Raw genomic sequence first — 19,355 nt, forward strand, 5'->3', positions numbered from 1 at the left:
ACATTTGTGTATAAGTTTTAGTGTGGCGTGCCTGGGATTGCTTTAAAGATGAAATGAGGCAGCATTCGAAGCATTTGATATGCCCTTCAACAAACGATGATGAAGGAATCTTAGAGAGACTCTACCCAGACTCTTTCAATTTACATATTAGGAAACTGAGGCATGAAGAGAAGAAGAGACTTGCTTAAAATCACCCAAGGCAGCACAGCATTGCACTTAAATGCAGGTGCTTGCGTCAGACTACCTGGGTTCAAAATCTAGTTCCACTTAGACCTGGATTTCCTTATAAGAAGCACTTCACCTGTCTGAGCCTCGTTTTCTGACATGTAAAGTGAAGAGAGTGATGGTACCTGACTTACCTGGTTGTTGATGTGATGATTAAATGTGCCAGCTCATGTGCCTGGCATACAGTATGTGCTCTATAATCTTAGCTGGTATTTTTCACGGTGGTGCCAAACATGGAACCAGGTCTCCTGACTCCCGGGTGTGAGATCCCTTAAATCTACACTTCCCAGTTCCCTTTTCTGTCTCATGGGCATCTTCCCAATGTGGTTGTAAGTTCCTTGAAGGAAGGGAGTATGGCTTCCTCTCTCCACCACCTGGAGCATATAAGAGGTGCTGAATGATTACTGTTGTCCATGCCCCCCAACTCCACCCTCGCCAGCTGGGAGCTGTTGTAGGTGTTCATTCTCTGCCTCTGTCCAACAGCCCATGAGATGACTGAATGTGGCTTCTCTACCAGGTAGTGCACAGTGTTCTGCCATGGAGCTGGGGCCTCTAGAAGGCGGGTACCTGGAGCTTCTCAACAGCGATGCTGACCCCTGGTGCCTCTACCACCTGTATGACCAGATGGACCTGAGTTCAGAAGAAGAGATTGAGCTCTGCTCAGGTGGGCTCCCTCCCTCCGGCCTCTCCCTGCTGGCCCACGCCTCAGCTGGCTGAGACAGCAACCCCGGAGGTGTTGGCTGCGGAGCTCCGGTCAGCACCACGGACAGCTCCCCGTCCTCACTTGCCGGCCTCTCCCTCCTTCCCTGCCAGCGCTCTGCCCAAATCTTTCCTGCTTCACCCAAGGGGCTTTTCCTTCCAGAACCCGACACAGACACCATCAACTGTGACCAGTTCAGCAGCCTGCTGTGTGACATGGAAGGTGACGAAGAGACCAGGGAGACTTACGCCAATATCGGTGAGGAAGCCCCCGAGGGGAAGCATTTTTTGTCCTCCTTTGTTAATCTCACCCGTTCACCTTGAGCCTCAGCAGGTTTCTCCCCCAGAAATCATGGGAAGGGGACACTGAGCAGGGGCTGGCAGAACAGAGACTGCAGGGAAGAGGGGAGATGCAGCCCAGTGCGGGAAACAGGCCCCGCCACTAACGACCACCAGGCAACCAGAATCTCACATTTGCTTCCTCTGCCTCCATTTCTGTCTTTTTGCTCTTCTTTCTGTCTTTCCCATAAAGCCTGCACCATAAGGCCGGGCGCTGTGGCTCATGCTTGTAATCCTAGCACTCTGGGAGGTTGAGGGGGGCGGATGGCTCAAGGTCAGGAGTTCGAAACCAGCCTGAGCAAGAGCGAGACCCTGTCTCTACTACCAATAGAAAGAAATTAATTGGCCAACTAAAAATATATAGAAAAAATTAGCCAGGCATGGTGGCGCATGTCTGTAGTCCCAGCTACTCAGGAGGCTGAGGCAGGAGGATTGCTTGAGCCCAGGAGTTTGAGGTTGCTGTGAGCTAGGCTGATACCACTGCACTCACTCTGGCCTGGACAACAAAGTGAGACTCTGTCTCAAAACAAAACAAAACAAAAGCCTGTACCATACACCTCTTTTCATTTTCCTTCCCACCCTCAAGCCAAACTCCTCCAGTATTTGCAATAACTGCCATTCACTGGGCACTCATAGCATGTTCACTGCTGCACGTGTGTCATCACCTCGAATCCTTACAGCAAAGGAAGTAGGTGCTGTCAGTCTCCCGCCTTTACAGGGGAGGAAGCTGCGGTGTAGAGAGGTGAACCGACCCGCCCAAGGCTGCATTAGCGATAGGCACGGGCAGGTCTGGAATTCTCACCTAGGTCTTTTTCATTTCAAAGTCCCCATTTTCAACTACAAAAAGGAAAGTGTCTGGAGTTGGGAGGTTTGCCAAGGCTTAAGCTGCGAAGCTGGTTTGCAGCTTTCAGACAAGGGCAGAACTCTCTGAGGGAGGTGTTGTGGCTGCTGCTGCTGCTGGGGTTTTTTGGGGCGTGGGGGTAGGATAGAGGATCCCTCCTCACCAGCATCACCACTGCCTCACACAGAACTTTTGTTGAAATAGGAAAAGATGCCCCTTCTTCTAGACTCCCTGCCAGGCAGTCACAGCTTGGCTAGCAAAGCACGAGCTGGACTCCTGCTCCCATGTGCTCCCTTGGCCAGGGTACCCTTGTGCAGTGGACAACCTGCACGACTGCTCCCATTTGCCCGCTTAACCAGGGTACCCTTGTGCAGTGGACAACCTGCATGACCGTTCTTAGTGGCTCTTTTCCTGGCAACCCAGGAACCACATTACTCAGCAGGTTTGTGCTTGGCCCCAATGTGGCTAATTTTCCCCCTGAGCACAGTTAGTTGATCATCACACAGAGGCAGACTATGGAGAGAAGCGGTAACTGTGCCCGTCTCTAAAATTACAGAACTGAGAGCCTGCCTGCTTCCTTCCCTTCCTGGGAATTCACTTAGAGGAAGCAGAAGTGTTTGAGGATGAGGGCATTTGCATTTCCTCAAAACTGGAGGCAGTAATTAAGTATTTGGGCATCTCTTAGGATTTTGGTTTTTTTTTTTCCTTAGGGGCATCTCCAAGGTGGGGAAGCTGCCTGAGCAAGTATGGGAAGCAGTGCCTTAGTCTGTTTTCTGTTGCTTATAACAGAATACCTGAAACTGAGTAATTTATAAAGGAGAGCATTTGTTCCTTACAGTTGTGGAGGCTGAGAAGTCCAAGGTTGAGGGGCTGCACCTGGTGAGGACCTTCTTGCAGGAGGTGACCAAGGCAGAGCAGGGCATCAGTGGCAAGGGGTCATGTGTGCTAGCTCAGGTCTCGCCTCCTCTTCTCATGAAGCCACCAGTCCCACTCCCATCATAACCCACTACTCCCTTAACCCACGACCCATTAACCCATAAGTGGATGAACCCATTCCAGCGGCCTCTTAAAGCCTCCAATCACATCTTACAGGCCTCTCAACACTGCCGCAGTAGGCACTGAATTTCAGTATGCGTTTTGGAGGGGACAAATATTCAAACCATAGCAAGCGCTTTGTCCAGGGGTTTTCTCTTTCCTTCTGGAAGGCCAAGCCCAGGCCTGGGCAAATGTTCGTTTGAGGCACCCTGAAGTAGTCCCTTGGCTTCCGTATGTGTAAAGTGGGGATAATAATCACATCTACCTCATGAGGTGGCTGTAAGATTGAAAAAGTCAGCGTGTGCAAAGCATTTAGGAAAGGAATCTGCACAGAGTAAGCCTTCAAGGGATGCCGGGTACCACCGCAAACATCACCACCACTGATGCCGTCGTCATCGCTGCCTGCCTTCAGTCCTCGGCTCAGACCCCACGGCTCCCCATTGCCTACAAAGTCAATTCCTAACTCTCCCCAACGTGAAACTTCTACCATAGTCACCTACCTCTCAGCGTTCCCCAAACATACTGTGGAGACCTTTCCTCACTCTGTCACCATGACCAAAGAAGCCATCCATTGTCCTTCTCTCAGACTCCGCCCCATCTTTCAAGACCTGGCTCCAGGATCCCTTCCTCTGGGAAGCCTTCTCTGATCGCCCCATCCCCTTATACACTCTTTTCTCTGACCTCCTGCCATGATAACTCTCTCCCAGAAGCTCTGAGCCATGTACTACTTCATATAATTGACCACCGCTTATTGAATGTCTACTGTGTACTATGTTGAATGCTTTAAATGCAGAGCCTCTAATCATCACTATCTATTCCTGTGTAGTAGATGTTATTTATTCTCCTTACACAGATGAGGAAATGGAATTCAGAGAGGTTAAGTAACTAGTCCAAGGTTGCACAGCTAGTAGGGCATATGGAGAGTGAAGGTGGAATTTGAACTCAAACCCCATGCAAACTCTACCAGTCTGCCTTGCACTACTTCATATCAGTAGATAAGTTTTTATGGATATATACCTCGCCCTTTCAATGAGATTAAGAGCCCATGAAGGGGCCACGCAGGATGGCTCATGCCTGTAATCCCAGCACTCTGGGAGGCCAAGGTGGGAGGATTGCTTGAGGTCAGGAGTTCGAGACCAACCTGAGCAAGATCGAGACCCCATCTCTACCAAAAATAGAAAAAATTAGCCAAGTGTAGTAGCACGCACCTATAGTCCCAGCTACTCAGGAGGCTGAGGCAGGAGATTCACTGGAGCTCAAGAGTTTGAGGTTGCTGTGAGCTACAATGACGCCATCGCACTCTACCCAGGGTGACAGAGCGAGACTGTGTCTCAAAAAAGAAAAGAAAAAAAAGAGAGCCCATGAAGGGTCAGTGTTCATTCATTCATTTGGTCATTCATTCCGCAAACCTTTATGGAGCCCCCACTGTGTGCTGGGCCCAGAGGGCCACAGCTCCCTGGTGACTAACCAAGGTGTGGCGCACAGTAGGCCTTCCTTCAGTGAGACCGTGTTGACTGACTGAGCTATTCCTCGTCTGGGCAGCGGAACTGGACCAGTACGTGTTCCAGGACTCCCAGCTGGAGGGGCTCACCAAAGACATTTTCAGTAAGTTGTGGGGCGGGGGCGGGGGCGGGGGCGGTGACTCTTGGCTCGGCCTGTGTGCCTGTCCTTGTGCCGTGGGGAGCACCGTGATACCCGATGACCACCCCTCCCTGGGCACTCAGACCCTCCCCCCAGTGTGGGGACAAGAGAGGCTCGCCACTCTCTTGGGCCTCCACTTAGGGCGCAAGTCGGGCTCTGGTTTTTCTCCAACGTAGAGCACATAGGATCAGATGACCTGTTGGGTGACAGCGTGGAGGTGCCAGCAGAAGTGGGGCAGAAAAGCCAGAAAAGACGTGAGTGAGCCCCTCCCTGACCCACCTTGCCTTGCTTGAGACCTGGCCCTTCCTTGGCTCCAAAGCCTGCTGTGGCTCCCAGTTGCTTTCCTCGTTAAGTCTCGTCTGCCCTGCCTGGGTTTGGGGCCCCCCGCTGCCTCGCCCCTCACTTCCGCTTGGTGGTGACCCAGGGAGGACACAGACGGCCCAGGTGCAGATGCCCTCTCTCCTGGGGGGTTTCTGTCCCTGGCTGTTTTGATTGTCATTCCCCAAAAGGACCCTTGGGTTCTGGCTTCTCTTTGGTCCTTAGTGCTCACCCCTGTATGTGAGGGAGGCCTCTTCAAGCACAGGTTCTGGCAACAGCAAGCACTGGGTTTGAGTCCTGGACCTGCTGTTTACGGTCTGTGTGACCTTGGCCAAGTATGTGCACCTCTCTGAGCCTCCTACCCAGTCTCCCTTCCTCCTTAGTCTGTCCTCAAGTGGTGGCCAACGCCAATGGGAGCTTTTAAATGCAAATAGGTTCATTTCATGGCCCTGCTAACCCTCCTGGCTACAAAATACACACACCACAGGGCCTGCATGATCCGGCCTTTCCCACCCTGAGTCACTACACTCCAGCCACCACAGCCTCTTTCCACTCCTGCAATGCCAGCCCCAGGGCCTTTGTACTTGCTGTTTTCTCTACCTGGAACGCCCTCCCCGCAGTTCTTCCCTTGGCTGGTTCCTTCTAATCTTTTAGGACTTGGCAAAAATGTCACCTCCTCCTGGAAGTCTTCCCTGACTTCCTTTCCACATAGGTTAGCTCACTTATTCCCACCTTGTCCGTGCCTCTCCTAGCCCCTTAGCACTTGTCACAGTGTGGACATATGTACCTATTGCCTGTTGCAAGTTTTCCCACTGTGAGGACGGGGACCTTGTCTCCCTGCTCGTCTCCAGCAAGTAGCGCAGCGCCTGGTATGCAGCTGCACCGCAACAAACATCTGCTGAATGAAAGTATCTGTGCAATGGGCGCAACAGCTCATGGAGGCGCTTACTCTTGCCAGAACACGTGCTCATCGCAAAAGCGCACAGCTAGGAAGGGATTCAAAAGCAGGTTGTTTTGTTTTACGACTCAAACCCGTGTCGTGTCCGCTTTGTGGCTCAGCTTCTTCTGCTGCCCTCACTTCCCCGGGGTGCCTCGAGGTGGGTTTGGGTTCAAGCGGAGGAAGGGGAGGGAGAGAGGGGAGAGGATGGGGCCCCCAAGGCCACCTCGCAGCCCTTGGAGGTGAGGCCGTATGGCCTGCTGGGGGCATGAGCCCCTCCTGGCTTGGGGCACGCCTTCCCCGGCGGGCGGCTGACCATGGCATTCCCTCTGCAGCCTTCCCAGAGGAGCTTCCTGCAGACCTGAAGCACCCGAGGCTGGGTGAGCCGGGTGGGGGGCCAGGGAGGGGCCTCCGCAGGTGCCCATGTCAACTGGCATTAGAAGCCGAGGCTCAGAGAGGGGGAGTCATTCGTCTAGAATCACACAGCGAATGAGAGGGAAGGTGGGAGTCAGTCCAAGGTCAGGGTTCCTTAGCCCACGGGCTGCAGTCAGAGGGCTGCTGGGAGAGTCAGCTTCTAGGGAGCCCATCCCTGGACACCTCTTCCCCTTCACCGAGTCAGAGCTGACACCCGCCCCCAGCCTCCTTCCCCTGCCCCTCCCCACACCACACTTCTCCTTTGGGAGTGCAGAGTCACTGGGGCGGGGCCAGGCACCCAGTGCCCTCCTGCCCTGCTTAGGGGCCCCCTGCTGAGTGCGACTCTCCCCCCAGCTCCTCCCACCAGATGCTGCCTCCTCCCCCTCCCCTCTTCTCCCTCGCCCTTCCCCCTTCTCTCCCTTTCCCTCCTACCCAGTTGTGGTCACAAAGGTGGGGAGACCAGCCCCTGTGTGGACAACAGACAGAGGAATGACAGGCTCATAGTGTGAGGGAGGAAGCCCAGTCCCTGCTCTCAGTCTGATCACGGAGACAGGGGCCCTGGGGAAGACCCGCTCCAGGATGACGGAGCAGTGGGCCCCGTTCTTGGGGAGCTCCGAGTCTGATGGGAGAGACAGGGTTCCCGTTCTCCAAGTCTCCCAATCCGATGGGGGCGACAAATCCTTCCCATCTTAGATCTCCCCGAGTCTGATGGGGGGCAGAGGGGCGTGCATGGTGCAACCCCTGCCTTTCCCTGGGCACAGCCCGAGGGCTGCCCGGGGCTTCTTAGGGTCCCCTGCAGGGCTCAGTGGCCCTGGAAGGTGGTGGCACCTGGAGCCGGCACTGTTCGCAGGTTATGTTCTGCCCCAGCTGTGCGTGGGGTTGCGGGGAAGCTCCAGGCCTGTCCCAAGGAGAGGATTGGGGGCAGCGCCTGGCGCACAGCAGGTGCTAATCAGCCCAGCTCAGCAGGGCTGAGGGCAGGGGCGGGCGTTTCCTCTCACTGCCGGGAGAGAGATCCGGGAGAGCCCTCCTCTAGGCACCCAGCCGGTCTCACGCAGCCTCTAACACACCCCTTCCTCACAGCCGAGGCCCCTGCTATGCCCGTGGTGACTGGCAGTTTCCTGGTGGGCCCAGTGGGCGACTCCTCTGCCCTGCCCTTCCTGCCACCACCTGCTCTGTCCGACCAGGAGCCAGCGTGCGGCCAGACCCTCCCGGAGGAGCCCGCGCAGGTGCCCGGTATGGTAGGGGCTCGGGGAGGGTGGGCTTTCCCCTCCCAGGAGGTGGCTGAGGAGCTGGCATGAAGGCAGGACTGCCAGGAACAGGAACCCCGCCCCCATTGGTGCCACTCACCTCTGTCCCGGCCAGCGTCATCCTCAGGGTCCCCATCAGCTCAGTCCCTGCCAGAGAACACGCCTCAGAAGGAAACACATCCGGGGCGGCCGGGGAGGGAGTCTCCAGCGGTTAGGGAATTCGCCCGCCAGCCCCACTCGTTCTCTTTGTGGAGAACCTGCTCTGTGCAGCCACGCCGCTGGGCACTAGGGACGCCGCCGCGGGCAGGCCGGACACAGCCGCTGCTCGTGGGGAAATGAGAGCCTCTCCGGCAGCCAGACATTGATCGAAGAGAATTTTTTGTAATTTGTAATTCGCACAGCAGAATTACAAACACAGACGCTGTGGGAGACAGATGCCCCCTCACTGCCTCTGTCTCTCGCAGCGGTCCCCGCCTGGTCCTCGGCGAGCGGCCTGAACCTCCCTGCCGGACACATCCAGCTGATCTCCACCCTCCCCGCCCTGCCCCAGGGGCTCTGGCAAATCTCAGGGGTTGGGGTGTCCAGTGTCTTCATCTACCAGGGTGAGTGAGAAGCCACCTCTCCCGCCTACCTGACTTCTCCGTGACCCCAGGCATTTGGCAGTAGGGCCCCAGTGTCTTCTCATGATCCTCCCTCTCCAGCATGCCTTTCCCAGCCTCAATGTCCCCAAAATCAAAGCAGGGGAGGAGAGCTCCTTGGGGTGGTCTGGGTGCATGACCGAGAGTGGCTGTGTGGCCTTCCGTGTGTCACTTTCCCCCTTTGACCCTTAGTGTTTCCTTTTTTTTTTTTTAAACAGTCTTGCTCTGTTGCCCAGGCTAGAGTGCCATGGCATCAGCCTAGCTCACAGCAACCTCAAACTCCTGGGCTCAAGTGATCCTCCTGCCTCAGCCTCCTGAGTAGCTGGGACTACAGGCATGCGCCACCATGCCCGGCTGATTTTTTTCTATTTTTAGTAGAGACACAGTCTTGCTCTTGCTCAGGCTGGCCAATTTTTCCTTCTTTTTAAAAAAGTTTATTTTAAGTTGCAACATCAATAGACGCTCATTAACAAACCAAATAATAAGAGATGCTTACAAGAGTTGACTGAGGGTCTCCCTCCTACCCCTCCCACGGCATACTGATGTGAGCAGTTTGGTGTGCATCCTTGCACAGCTTTCTCAAATTTGCCTTGTTTCCTGATCAGCAAAATGGTCCTGCTGACCCACCACACTGAGGGGTGGCGAATTATTTCAGGAAAGGTACACCTGGGCTCTCAGAAATGAGGCCAGGAGGGTGCTTCCTTCCACTCAAGTTGAGAGCATCCTTTCGTGGCTGCATGCCTGTTTCTCTTTGAGGCACTGGTGCACCAGCAGCAAAGGAGCGGTTCCTGGCAGTTCTAGAAAAATGAGCACTAACCACACAGTGGGAACAGTGCTTTTGTGGCACCTGCTCCTAAGCTCCTTCTGAGCTGATCGTGTCCATTTCACAGGAGGGGAAGCCAAGGCTCTGGGAGCTAGATCTAACACCAGAGCTCTCTCTGCACCCCAGACTTCCCAAGCTTCACAGCCTGATGGGGGGCGGGAGTGCCCCAAGTGAGTTCCCGGCTGGGTACCTGGTTATCCTGACACCCTTCTCTGCCCACAATGTAGGTGCGATGCCCCAGGCCGGACAAGCTCCCCCTTCCAGCGGCCCTGCTATCCACAGCCTCCCCAAGTCCCCAGGCCGGCCCGGCTCCACCAGCCCCTTCGCTCCCTCTGCAGCTGATCTGCCCAGCATGCCTGAGCCAGCCCTGACCTCCCACGCAGGCGTGACGGGTAAGGACCCCTGGGGGCGCGAGAGGCACCGGCATCGGAAGGGAGGCCCTGGGGAGGGAATTGCCTCAGACAGGCTCCATGCGCAGAGCCTGCCTGCAGGGATGGAAGGCCGAGTTCTCGGGTCAGACAGGACAGGGAGGGCCTCCAGGGAGTGGAGGGCACGGCGGGGGGAGGGGGACAGCTGGAGAATCCACATCCCACCTAAACGGAGCCGCCAGCCTTCAGCTGCTTGTTACCCGGCAGGAAAGCACGTCCAGAGTGGCTGGATCTTCTAAAGCCGAACGTCCCAATTTTTACATCGATACTATGATCTTAAGACTTGGGTGAAATTTTTTAAAAGTACAGATGGCCAAAGAAAGATGTCTTGGCGTCAGACATAGCCTCAGGCCCCTGTCTTCTTACTCCCGTCTGGGCAGACTCAGCCGTTGTGGGCTGTGCCCTCCCTCCGAGGCTCTGAGCACCGCATGGCCCAGAGGGAGGGACGTCCCGGGGTGCCCCTCACCCCAACTCTGACACCAGCTTCTCCATCTCCAGAGAGCGAAATGTCCCCCACCCAAAGCCAGGCAGGCGAGGTCTCCGACAAGCTTCCCAGGTGGTCTGGTGAGTCACGCGGGGCCCTCTGCCCTGGCCGCCGGGGGTGGAAGCCCACGTCTGGCTCCACTCATCCGCTCAGCGTTTATCTAGTCCCTTGTCCGTTGGCCCACACATTCGTTCATTCCTTCATTCATTCCTTCCTTCATTCATTCACTTATTTGGTAGGCATCATTTCAGCATTCATTCCACCACTCACTCACGCAGTATCTATCAAGAACCTGCCCCTCCACAGGCTCACGCCGGGTGTTGGCACCTCATCAGTGAGGCTGAGAGGGTGAAGGGGGGGGGGCGAGGGGCTGAGGGTGGGGGTGAGGGGAGGTGAGAGTGAACGAGCGAGTAAGAGAAGGGCTAAATTGCTAAACGCTGACTTCCACGTACTCGTCTAAACACGTTAGGTATGTTAAATCACTGGGATCTCAGGCGGCGCTCACGTTATTCCCACTGTCCAGGTGAGAACACTGAGGCTTAGTGTAGTATGTAACACGCTCAAGAGTACACTGATAAGTGGCCGAGGTAGGACTTGAACCTAGACACCAGGGCTCCCCTGCCCTCACTCTCAACACCTCCCTCCTATGGCCTCCCCGTGGTGAGTGGGGGAGGGAAAAAGAAGGTCAGTGAGGACACGAGTGGATGAGAGGAGGCATAAAAGGCACGGACAGGGACAGGTGTGAGAAGACGAGTGAGCGCATGGGGCGGCAACGGGAGACTCAGCGAGGGAGCCGCAGGAGGCCGCCGGTGAGGCCGGTGCAGAGAAGGGGTGCAGACGTGGTGACGGTGGCAGTGTTGGCCTCACGGTGGCCGGCCTGCTCCCGCGTGCCCCGCCGACACACGCCTTGGCCTTTGCAGAGCCGGTGGAGCAGTTCTGTCGCTCGCTGCGGGACAAGTATGGGGCGGAGCCCGCGGGCCCCGACGGCGTCCTGGTCCAGGTGGACCTCGTGCGGGCCGGGCTGGAGAGGACCAGCAGCAAGAGCCAGGAGTGGGGGCTGGCCACGCCGGACTGGGCGGAGCGGCAGCTGGCCCGGGGGGGCCTGGCCGAGGTGCTGCTGGCGGCCGGGCAGCGCCGGCGGCCGCGGGAGACGCGCGTGGTGGCCGTGCTGGGCAAGGCCGGGCAGGGGAAGAGCTGCTGGGCCCGCGGCGTGGGCCGGGCCTGGGCCCGTGGACAGCTCCCGCAGTACGACTTTGTCTTCCACGTGCCCTGCCACTGCTTGGACCGTCCGGGGGACGCCTACCGCCTGCGGGACCTGCTCTTCTCCCTGGGCCCCCAGCCCCTGGCGGCGGACGACGAGGTCCTCAGCCACATCTCGAGGAGGCCGGACCGCGTCCTGCTCGTCCTGGACGCCTTCGAGGAGCTCGAGGCCCAGGAGGGCTTCCTGCACGGCGCGGGCGGCCCGGCGCCCACGGAGCCCGGCTCTCTCCGCGGGCTGCTGGCTGGCCTCTTCCAGCGCAAGCTGCTGCGGGGCTGCACCCTGCTCCTCACCGCGCGGCCCCGCGGCCGCCTGGCCCCCAGCCTGAGCAGGGCCGACGCGCTGTTCGAGATGCCCGGCTTCTCCGCCCAGCAGGCCCGGGACTACGTGTCGCGCTACTTTGAGCGCTCGGGGGCCACCGAGCACGGAGACAGAGCCCTGGCGCTCCTCCGGGACCAGCCGTTCCTCCTCAGTCACAGCCACAGCCCGACCGTGTGCCGGGCAGTGTGCCAGCTCTCGGAGGCCCTGCTGGAGCTGGGGGACGGGGCCCAGCTGCCCGCCACACTCACGGGACTCTACGTGGGCCTGCTGGGCCCGGCAGTGCGCGACGGCCCCCCGGGGGCGCTGGTAGAGCTGGCCAGGCTGGCCTGGGAGCTGGGCCGCAGACACCGGGCTGCCCTGCGGGAGGGCCAGTTCCCCTCCGCGGAGGTGAGGACCTGGGCCCTGGCCAAGGGCTTCGTGCGGCCCGCCCCGGGGCCCGCGGCGGCCGAGCTGGCCTTCTCCAGCTTCCTCCTGCAGTGCTTCCTGGGGGCCGTGTGGCTGGCCCTGAGCAGCGAGGTCAAGAACAAGGAGCTGCCGCAGTACCTGGCGCTGACCCCGAGAAAGAAGAGGCCCTATGACAACTGGCTGGAGGGCGTGCCGCGCTTCCTGGCCGGGCTGATCTTCCAGCCGCGCCCGCGCTGCCTGGGCGCCCTGGTCGGGCCGGCGGAGGCCGCAGCGGCGGACCGGAAGCGGAAGGTGCTCACCAGGTACCTGAAGCAGCTGCAGCCGGGGGCGCTGCGGGCCAGGCGGCTGCTGGAGCTGCTGCACTGCGCCCACGAGGCCCAGGAGGCCGGCATCTGGCAGCACGTGGTGCGGGAGCTGCCCGCCCGCCTGTCCTTCCTGGGCACGTGGCTCACGCCCCCCGACGCGCACGTGCTGGGCCGGGCCTTGCAGGCGGCGGGCCAAGACTTCTCCCTGGACCTGCGCAGCACCGGCATTGACCCCTCTGGACTGGGGGACCTCGTGGGACTCAGCTGTGTCACCCGCTTCAGGTGGGGGCAGGGGGCGGGGAAACGGGTCTCCCTTGTGCTGGGCACCGCGGTGGTCTTGGTGCTGGGCCTAGTGCTCGCTCTTTGGGGTCCCGTGTCCTGTGCACAGCAGCCAGGTGGGGGAGGATGGATCCGCCCCGCGTTCACGATGACGATGCTGAGGCTCAGAGAGGGGCAGCTGCTTGGCCAAAGCCACGCAGCAGTGAGGGGCAGAATTGTTCTTCCAACCAATATTTGAAGGCCCACCATGTGCCAGGCACCGGGCCGCATCTAGAATCCAAGACTGACCTGGGTTCAAATTTGTTTTCTTCTCTTTATCCACTGATCAAGGCACCATGTTCTCAGGCTTAGATGAAAGCCAGAGCCTCCCCTTGGCCTCCCTGCCTCCATTCTCTCCTCTTCCTCTCCATTTTATTATGTCCAGCCTCCAGTGCAATCTTCCCAGAACTTAAATCTGATCATATCACACCCCTGCTGACAGCCCCTCAGGGGCACGCTACTGTCCTCAGGATGGAGTCTAAATTTCTTCATTTGGTGCACTTAAGTCTTTCTGCAGTCTGCTTGAGCACTTCAGCTTCATGGTCAGAGAATCGCTGCCACATTCCCCCTAAACATACTTTACCCAAGCTGTAAAGTCCTATACAATTGTGCCAAGATCTTAACACTGAGTTTCCTGGTAGCCAAAGCAAAAAGGGAAACAAAACCACTGTGAGAGTTGCCAGAAAGGAGGACTCCACTAGGGTGGTCATGGAAGGCTTTCTGGAGGAGGCTAAGCTAAGAAAGGAAAGTATCTGAATAGGTAGGAGGTCCCTTCATGGAGCTGCCCCTCCATTATGGTCTAGCCCGGGCACCGTGCCTGGGTCTGAGGCCCTCCCTCCACAGGGCTGCCTTGAGCGACACGGTGGGGCTGTGGGAGTCCCTGCGGCAGCGTGGAGAGACCGAGCTACTCCAGGCGGTGGAGGAGAAGTTCACCATCGAGCCTTTCAAGGCCAAGTCCCCGAAGGATGTGGAAGACCTGGGCAACCTCGTGCAGACGCAGAGGTGAGGGGGGCGAGGGGAGGGGAGATGGTCCAGGCCATGCATGTAGAGGACACACGGGGCCCATCATCGAGACTGTCACGGGCATTTCCAGTGCCTCGTCTCCTTTGGGACACCCCGTGTCCTCCTCCTGGGCGATGGCTCCCCCGGACATCTCACCGCAGTCGCCGCCCAGGCCAAGCCTGCCGGATTGAGCGCTTTGCTCCGATTAAAGTTTGCCCCACCGTGTGCCCAGTTCTTCTTCGGCTAAAGCCAAGGAGATACTCTCCCCTTCTGGGAGTGAACAAGGATGCCTCGTGCCTCTGGTAACAGAAGAGACACCCGCTGCCACCCTTTGAGGCATTTAGGACCAGCATCACTCCCATTTTATAGCCGGCAGAGTAAGATCCAGAGGGCAGAGGACGCTTGCCCACAGAACGCGTCAGCTGTGGGTCACTCCTCGCTTCCTCTCGCACGGTTGCGTGCGGTCTGGGCTAGGCGCTGGTGAGAGCCCACTGGGAGGCTGTTTTCCAGGAAACACAGTCCTGAGATTTTTCTTTTCAATAGGGCCCAACAATAGCCCCAAGGCAGGCCATCCCCCCAGGGCGTTTTGGGGACTGGGCAGCCACCATGGGGCCCACGAGTAAGGGCTGGGTGGCAGAAGAGCCTGTCCCTCCAGCACCAACACTGCCCGCTCTCTCCAGGACGAGAAGTTCCTCAGACGCAGCCGGGGAGCTCCCCGCCGTGCGGGACCTACGGAAACTGGAGTTTGCGTAAGCGAAGGGGTGGAGTGTCTCGGGTCGCCACGCAGCTTCCTCTCCCTCGGGCGCTGGGCTTGTGCCACCAGAGTCGACATGGGCGTCCAGGGCCGTCCTCACCCCTCGCCCACTGCCTTGGAAGCCAGCACTGGACCGCGGCCGTCTGGGCAGGCGCGGATGTGCTCGGACTCTGAGCTCACAGGCTTGCCGGGCACCTGGGGAATGGGCGAGGCCGCTGTCCTCCGTGAGCTTGCAGCCTAGTCAGCACCCGTCCGGAAGGGCTCCGGGGGCCTTCCTGGGGGAGGTGCTGCCTGCATCGAAGCTTGACCAAGGAGAAGGAATGAGCCAAGTGGGGAGAGGGGAGGGAGAAAGGCCTTCCAGGAATTGTAATTCAGCCAGGGGTAGGAGAAGGGCCCAATGTGTCCCCAGTTGTGACCTTCTGTAGGAGGATGCTGCTGTGACCACTGCTTGAGTCCTTTCCCCTGCTGTGGCCAGGGACTGCATACGCCCCTCGTGCCTGAGCTTGCTTATGTCCATGCCCAAGGGATGGGCTCCCCAGGGGCGGGGCCACTAAAGTGGGCGGGGCCACCCACTAAAGCCCAGGTGCCTGCCCCACCTCCGGGCACTGGTTCCCCCCCCCCCCCCACAACACAGCAGAATCACTGGTGGTTCCAGTCATTCCAGGGCTCAAACCTCACCCCAACCCAGCCACTCAGACTGGAGAATCCTCCCCCAGTATGAAGGATTCCCAAGAGCTTGCGCTGCGCAGTTGGGGTGAACGAGCACCCGGCTCGCCTAGGACTGGTTCTAGCACTGCAAGTCTCGTATCCCAGGAAACCCCTCCATCCCGGGCAAGCCAGGACAGCTGGCCACCCTGTGCGAGGCCAGCGCTGGGCACCAACATCCTAGGTGGTGCTGCAAGGGTGACAGCAACAGAGGCCTCAGTAGGCTCTAGAGCCCCCAGTCGTGCCTGGGTCACCCTGGAGGTGCAGCCGGGCCCCGGGAGTGCGCTCATTGTCGTCGCTTCCTTAGCTTGTCGATGTGCAAAACACCTTCACCTCTGTCATCTCAGCTGACCCTCCTCTGGGGCTATGACTGTCACCTCCCCGTTGTACACATGGCAACTCCGAGGCCCAGAGAGTTTACATTGTCCAAAGTCATAAAAGTCAGGCCAGCCTGGCCCCAAGCTCCAACCAAGGGAAACGCTAAGTTAGTGTTTGGTTCTTGTCAAAGGTCTAAGATCGTCTCATGATGAGGAAGGCTTTATTAAGCACCTGGTGTATTCAGTGCATTTTACACATAAGCTCATCAGTCTCAAGAGCTACCGTGGGAGACAGACATTATCCTCCCCATTTTACAGATGAGGAAACTAAGGCCCGGCCAGGTTAAGTGACTTGCCCGTGGTCCCCCGGCTGGTCACCCACACGCTTCCCTCGTGCCCCGGAAAAAGCCAGGCGTCTCTTGTTTTGAACAAAGGGCCAAATTTGTGCGGAGGTAAAAGTGTCGCTGAAAAGAGGAAATGTATGAAAACAATCATGAAGGGCCCTTTCTGGCCTTGAATTATTTTCAGCTTAGAAAGCCCCTAGTTGGAGGCGGGAACTGCGCTCTGGCGAGCAGCGGCAACGGGGCAGAGCTGCCTAGAGCCGCCCCAGCCACCTGCAGGCCGGAAGCCCCGAGAAAGTTCTGAGGAAGGAAGGAAGGAAGGAAGGAAAAGACTATTTCCGGCACCTGTTCTGGCAGCCACTGTGCCGGGCGCCCTGTGGCCCCGGGCTGCCCCTGGGCCGCTGGAAACCCCGCAGGGACCCCAGTCACACGCACCCTTCCCTGTGCACCCTGAACTCTCTCCCCTGCTCACTCCCACCCAGCCTCGGGGGCCTCCCCACTGGTCTTCAGCCTCCCAGGGCAAGGTCCTGCCTCCGGGCCTTTGCGCTGGCCGTTCCCTGCGCCTAGAATGCTCTTCCCCAGACACCTGCCCGGCCCGGCCCAGCTCACCCCCGCGCCTCCCGTGCTCTTTCTCAGTAAGGCCTTTTCTGACCCTGCTATTTAAAAAACGGAATCTCGCCCCCTCGCCACGGTGCTTGCTCTGCGTGGCCGGCCAAGCCAGACACCAGATCTCTTCCCCGCCGAGCTGCGCGTCAGCTCCCCACCGCCAGGGGTTTCGTCTGTCCCGTGCGTGCGAGGCTCTCTCCCCTGGGCCTGGCTCGGTGGGCGAGGGGCAGACGCGTGGGGATGAGTTTCTCCATCCTTCCAACAACCGTACAAGGTCGGGGCGGCCGAGACCCAGAGGCGAAGGCGTTTGCCGGAGACCCCGGCATCCGGCTCGGACCCCGTGGCCTTCCCGGACTTTGGGATGTCAGAGACCAAGAACTTCGCAGAATGAATCTGAGTGACCATGCAGATACCATCTTTTAGTTTTTATCAAGTGTATTTATTCAAACAAACAACCAACCAACACGGTAACCACTGCTGGTCCTATACTTTTATTAAAGAATGATCATTTTAATATGAGAAAAGTTCAGAAGACATAATGTTAGAATAAAAGAGAGGTCTTTACATTGAATACATTTAACCATATTATTGAAACAAAGCAAAACAGCCCTTCCCTGTCCTTATTTCTCTCATTCCCTCAAGGTCTGGTCTGTATGACCTTGTGTAAGCTATTTAACCACTCCGTGCCTCAGTTTCCCCATATGTAAAACGGGAGGGGGGAGAAGAGCACTCAGCTCAGAGTTGTGAGAATTAAATGAGATCTAGGCTGTGTGAAGGACTCTGCACGTGCTCAACGAAGGGCTGGTTTTGTTACTAAAATGCAAAGACAAGCGCACCGTCTGGTTCACCACTTGCGGTGGTCCTCAGCCGGCCTGTGGGGGCCGCTCCCCCAGGCTGGGCGGGGAGGGTGTGTGTGGGTGTGGGCAGGAGAACCGGCTCCAGGGGGCTTTGTGAAATCTGCCCCAAGCAAAAGGGGCGGGCGCCCCACAGGGGAGGGCTGGGGGGAGGTGAGAGGCGAGAGGCAGGGAAGGGGAGGGGGCTTGGATAGGGCCCGGCCTCTGTGCCCGTCTCTGCCCCACGTGGGGCTGCGCCGAGGGCCGGCCTGTTCCGGGGTCTCACCCTGCTCTTTGCCTCCTAGGTTGGGCCCCACCGCAGGCCCCCAGGCCTTCCCCAAACTGGTGAGGATCCTGGCGGCCTTCTCCTCCCTCCAGCATCTGGAGTGAGTATGGCCCCGCCCGTCCCCTCCTCCTCGGGGTTCTGATGCCCCCTAGGCACCACGCGGCACGTGGGAGGAGCAGAGCCCTCTCTTTCCCCCTTTCTCTCTCCCGCCCCTCTGCTTCCTCTGCGTGGCTGGGGGAGAGACCAGATGACTCCACTGCAGGCAAGGGGCAGCGGATGGGGATCTCCAACAACTAAAAAAGTTTGGGGTCCTTTTGTGACCTTTGGAACTCTTTCCCCTCATTTGCAGCTGGGGAGGCGGGAGGGGCGAGGGGGGAGCACGATCCCACTTCACAGCGGATGTCCCAAGAGTTAAGGAAGCTGCCCAAGCCGGGGGGTGGGGGGGCTGAGAAGCAAACCAAGCATTGCGGGCCAGAGGGCGCCCTCAGGTGACAGTCCTGGTCTCCAGGGCTCCCGACTGGGCCGTCTGCCTGTGCAGTGTCCAGGGCTGGGGGCGGGAGGGCAGGTGGCCTCCCAGGCGCTGGCTGACGGTCTGCGTCTGATTCCACCTGCAGCCTGGACTCGCTGAGCGAGAACAAGATTGGGGACGAGGGCGTCGCGCAGCTCTCAGCCACCTTCCCGCAGCTGAAGGCCCTGGAAACCCTCAAGTGAGTGGGCTGGGCCTGCCCTCCCTCCGCCTCTGGCCCCCAAAGGCCAGCCGGCTTTTGTATTCTTCCATTCTCTCGACCCTTCAATCAACCATTCATCCTTCCATTTGATTATTCATTCATTCACTCACGCATTCATCCAACCACTCACTCAATCATTCCTTTACTTAGTCATCCACTCAGCCGCTCATTTATTACTTTAAATCAAGAAATACATAAGGAGCGCCTACCACCGTGTTTCCCCGAAAATAAGACAGGGTCTTATATTTATTTTTCCTCAAGAAGACACCCTAGGGCTTATTTTTAGGGGATGTGCTATTCTTTTTAAGTGTGGTACAACCATCTACATTTATTCAAATAGAGTTAAGGCGTCTTCTTCTGGAACATCATCATAACTCCCCGAACCCCGAATTCCATCCTGAGTTTCTTGCGACTCTATTTCCTTTAGAACCGTTGGCCCCAGTCTCTCCTGTCGAGCAATAGAGCCCTCGTGGGGCACATGAGAAGGGCTGCTCATCTTTTTGACCGCTGTGGGCCGAAATGCACGGGTTGTGCAGACGCGCTGCGTAGCCCCGCCTGTCACTAGGGCTTATTTTCGGGGTAGGGCTTCTACTGCATGAATGCTTAGAAATCCTGCTAGGGCTTATTTTATGTGTGGGTCTTATTTTCGGGGATGTGTTTCCACCATCCTAGGCCCTGGAGGCCAGCTTTAAACAAAACAAAGAAATCTCCTGCCCTCAGGGATCTTAACTTCTAGGGAGGAGACACAACAGCCAATCAAACAAATAAACAAGCCCATAATCATAAAGTATAACAGTAATGAAAATGAAATGTAGTGACAGAAAATTACACTGGGAGTGAAATAGGAGAGGTAAGTTAGGATTTATCAGTAAAACATTTTTATCAAAATGGTAAATTTTTTTTTTAACTCTTCTGCGCTTTGGGAAGTTGGAGATGGATAAGATGTAGGAGGGTCAAGGCAACATTTTACTGAACTTGGAAGGTGTCAAGCCTTCCCACACTCCCGCTTGTAACCAAGGTCGGGATGGCTGAGGAATTCACCAGAATTCATTTAGCGACTTCCTTAACTGTGGGACGCTGATCCTTCTCCAGTAATATCTAGTGTTC

General features: G+C 57.7%; 1 protein-coding gene across 2 annotated transcripts in view; it reads left to right on the forward strand.

Annotated features, from left to right (window-relative positions):
• CIITA (class II major histocompatibility complex transactivator) overlaps positions 1-19,355 on the forward strand; it is a 49,385-nt gene that overhangs the window by 22,152 nt on the left and 7,878 nt on the right. Inside the window, exons 2-15 of one of the 2 annotated variants that reach the window (XM_012784938.3) lie at positions 743-889; positions 1,088-1,183; positions 4,682-4,744; positions 4,957-5,034; positions 6,371-6,415; positions 7,530-7,682; positions 8,161-8,298; positions 9,385-9,549; positions 10,084-10,149; positions 10,990-12,640; positions 13,520-13,678; positions 14,359-14,427; positions 17,540-17,620; positions 18,135-18,227. In XM_012784938.3, the coding sequence (XP_012640392.2) occupies positions 743-889; positions 1,088-1,183; positions 4,682-4,744; positions 4,957-5,034; positions 6,371-6,415; positions 7,530-7,682; positions 8,161-8,298; positions 9,385-9,549; positions 10,084-10,149; positions 10,990-12,640; positions 13,520-13,678; positions 14,359-14,427; positions 17,540-17,620; positions 18,135-18,227 (3,004 nt within the window). Of the gene's footprint in view, positions 1-742; positions 890-1,087; positions 1,184-4,681; positions 4,745-4,956; positions 5,035-6,370; positions 6,416-7,529; positions 7,683-8,160; positions 8,299-9,384; positions 9,550-10,083; positions 10,150-10,989; positions 13,411-13,519; positions 13,679-14,358; positions 14,428-17,539; positions 17,621-18,134; positions 18,228-19,355 lie in introns of those variants that run through there. The other variant, XM_075995100.1, reaches the window with a different exon arrangement.

Source organism: Microcebus murinus, chromosome 19 (assembly GCF_040939455.1).
Source record: "Microcebus murinus isolate Inina chromosome 19, M.murinus_Inina_mat1.0, whole genome shotgun sequence".
In the NCBI taxonomy this organism is placed as follows: domain Eukaryota; kingdom Metazoa; phylum Chordata; class Mammalia; order Primates; family Cheirogaleidae; genus Microcebus; species Microcebus murinus.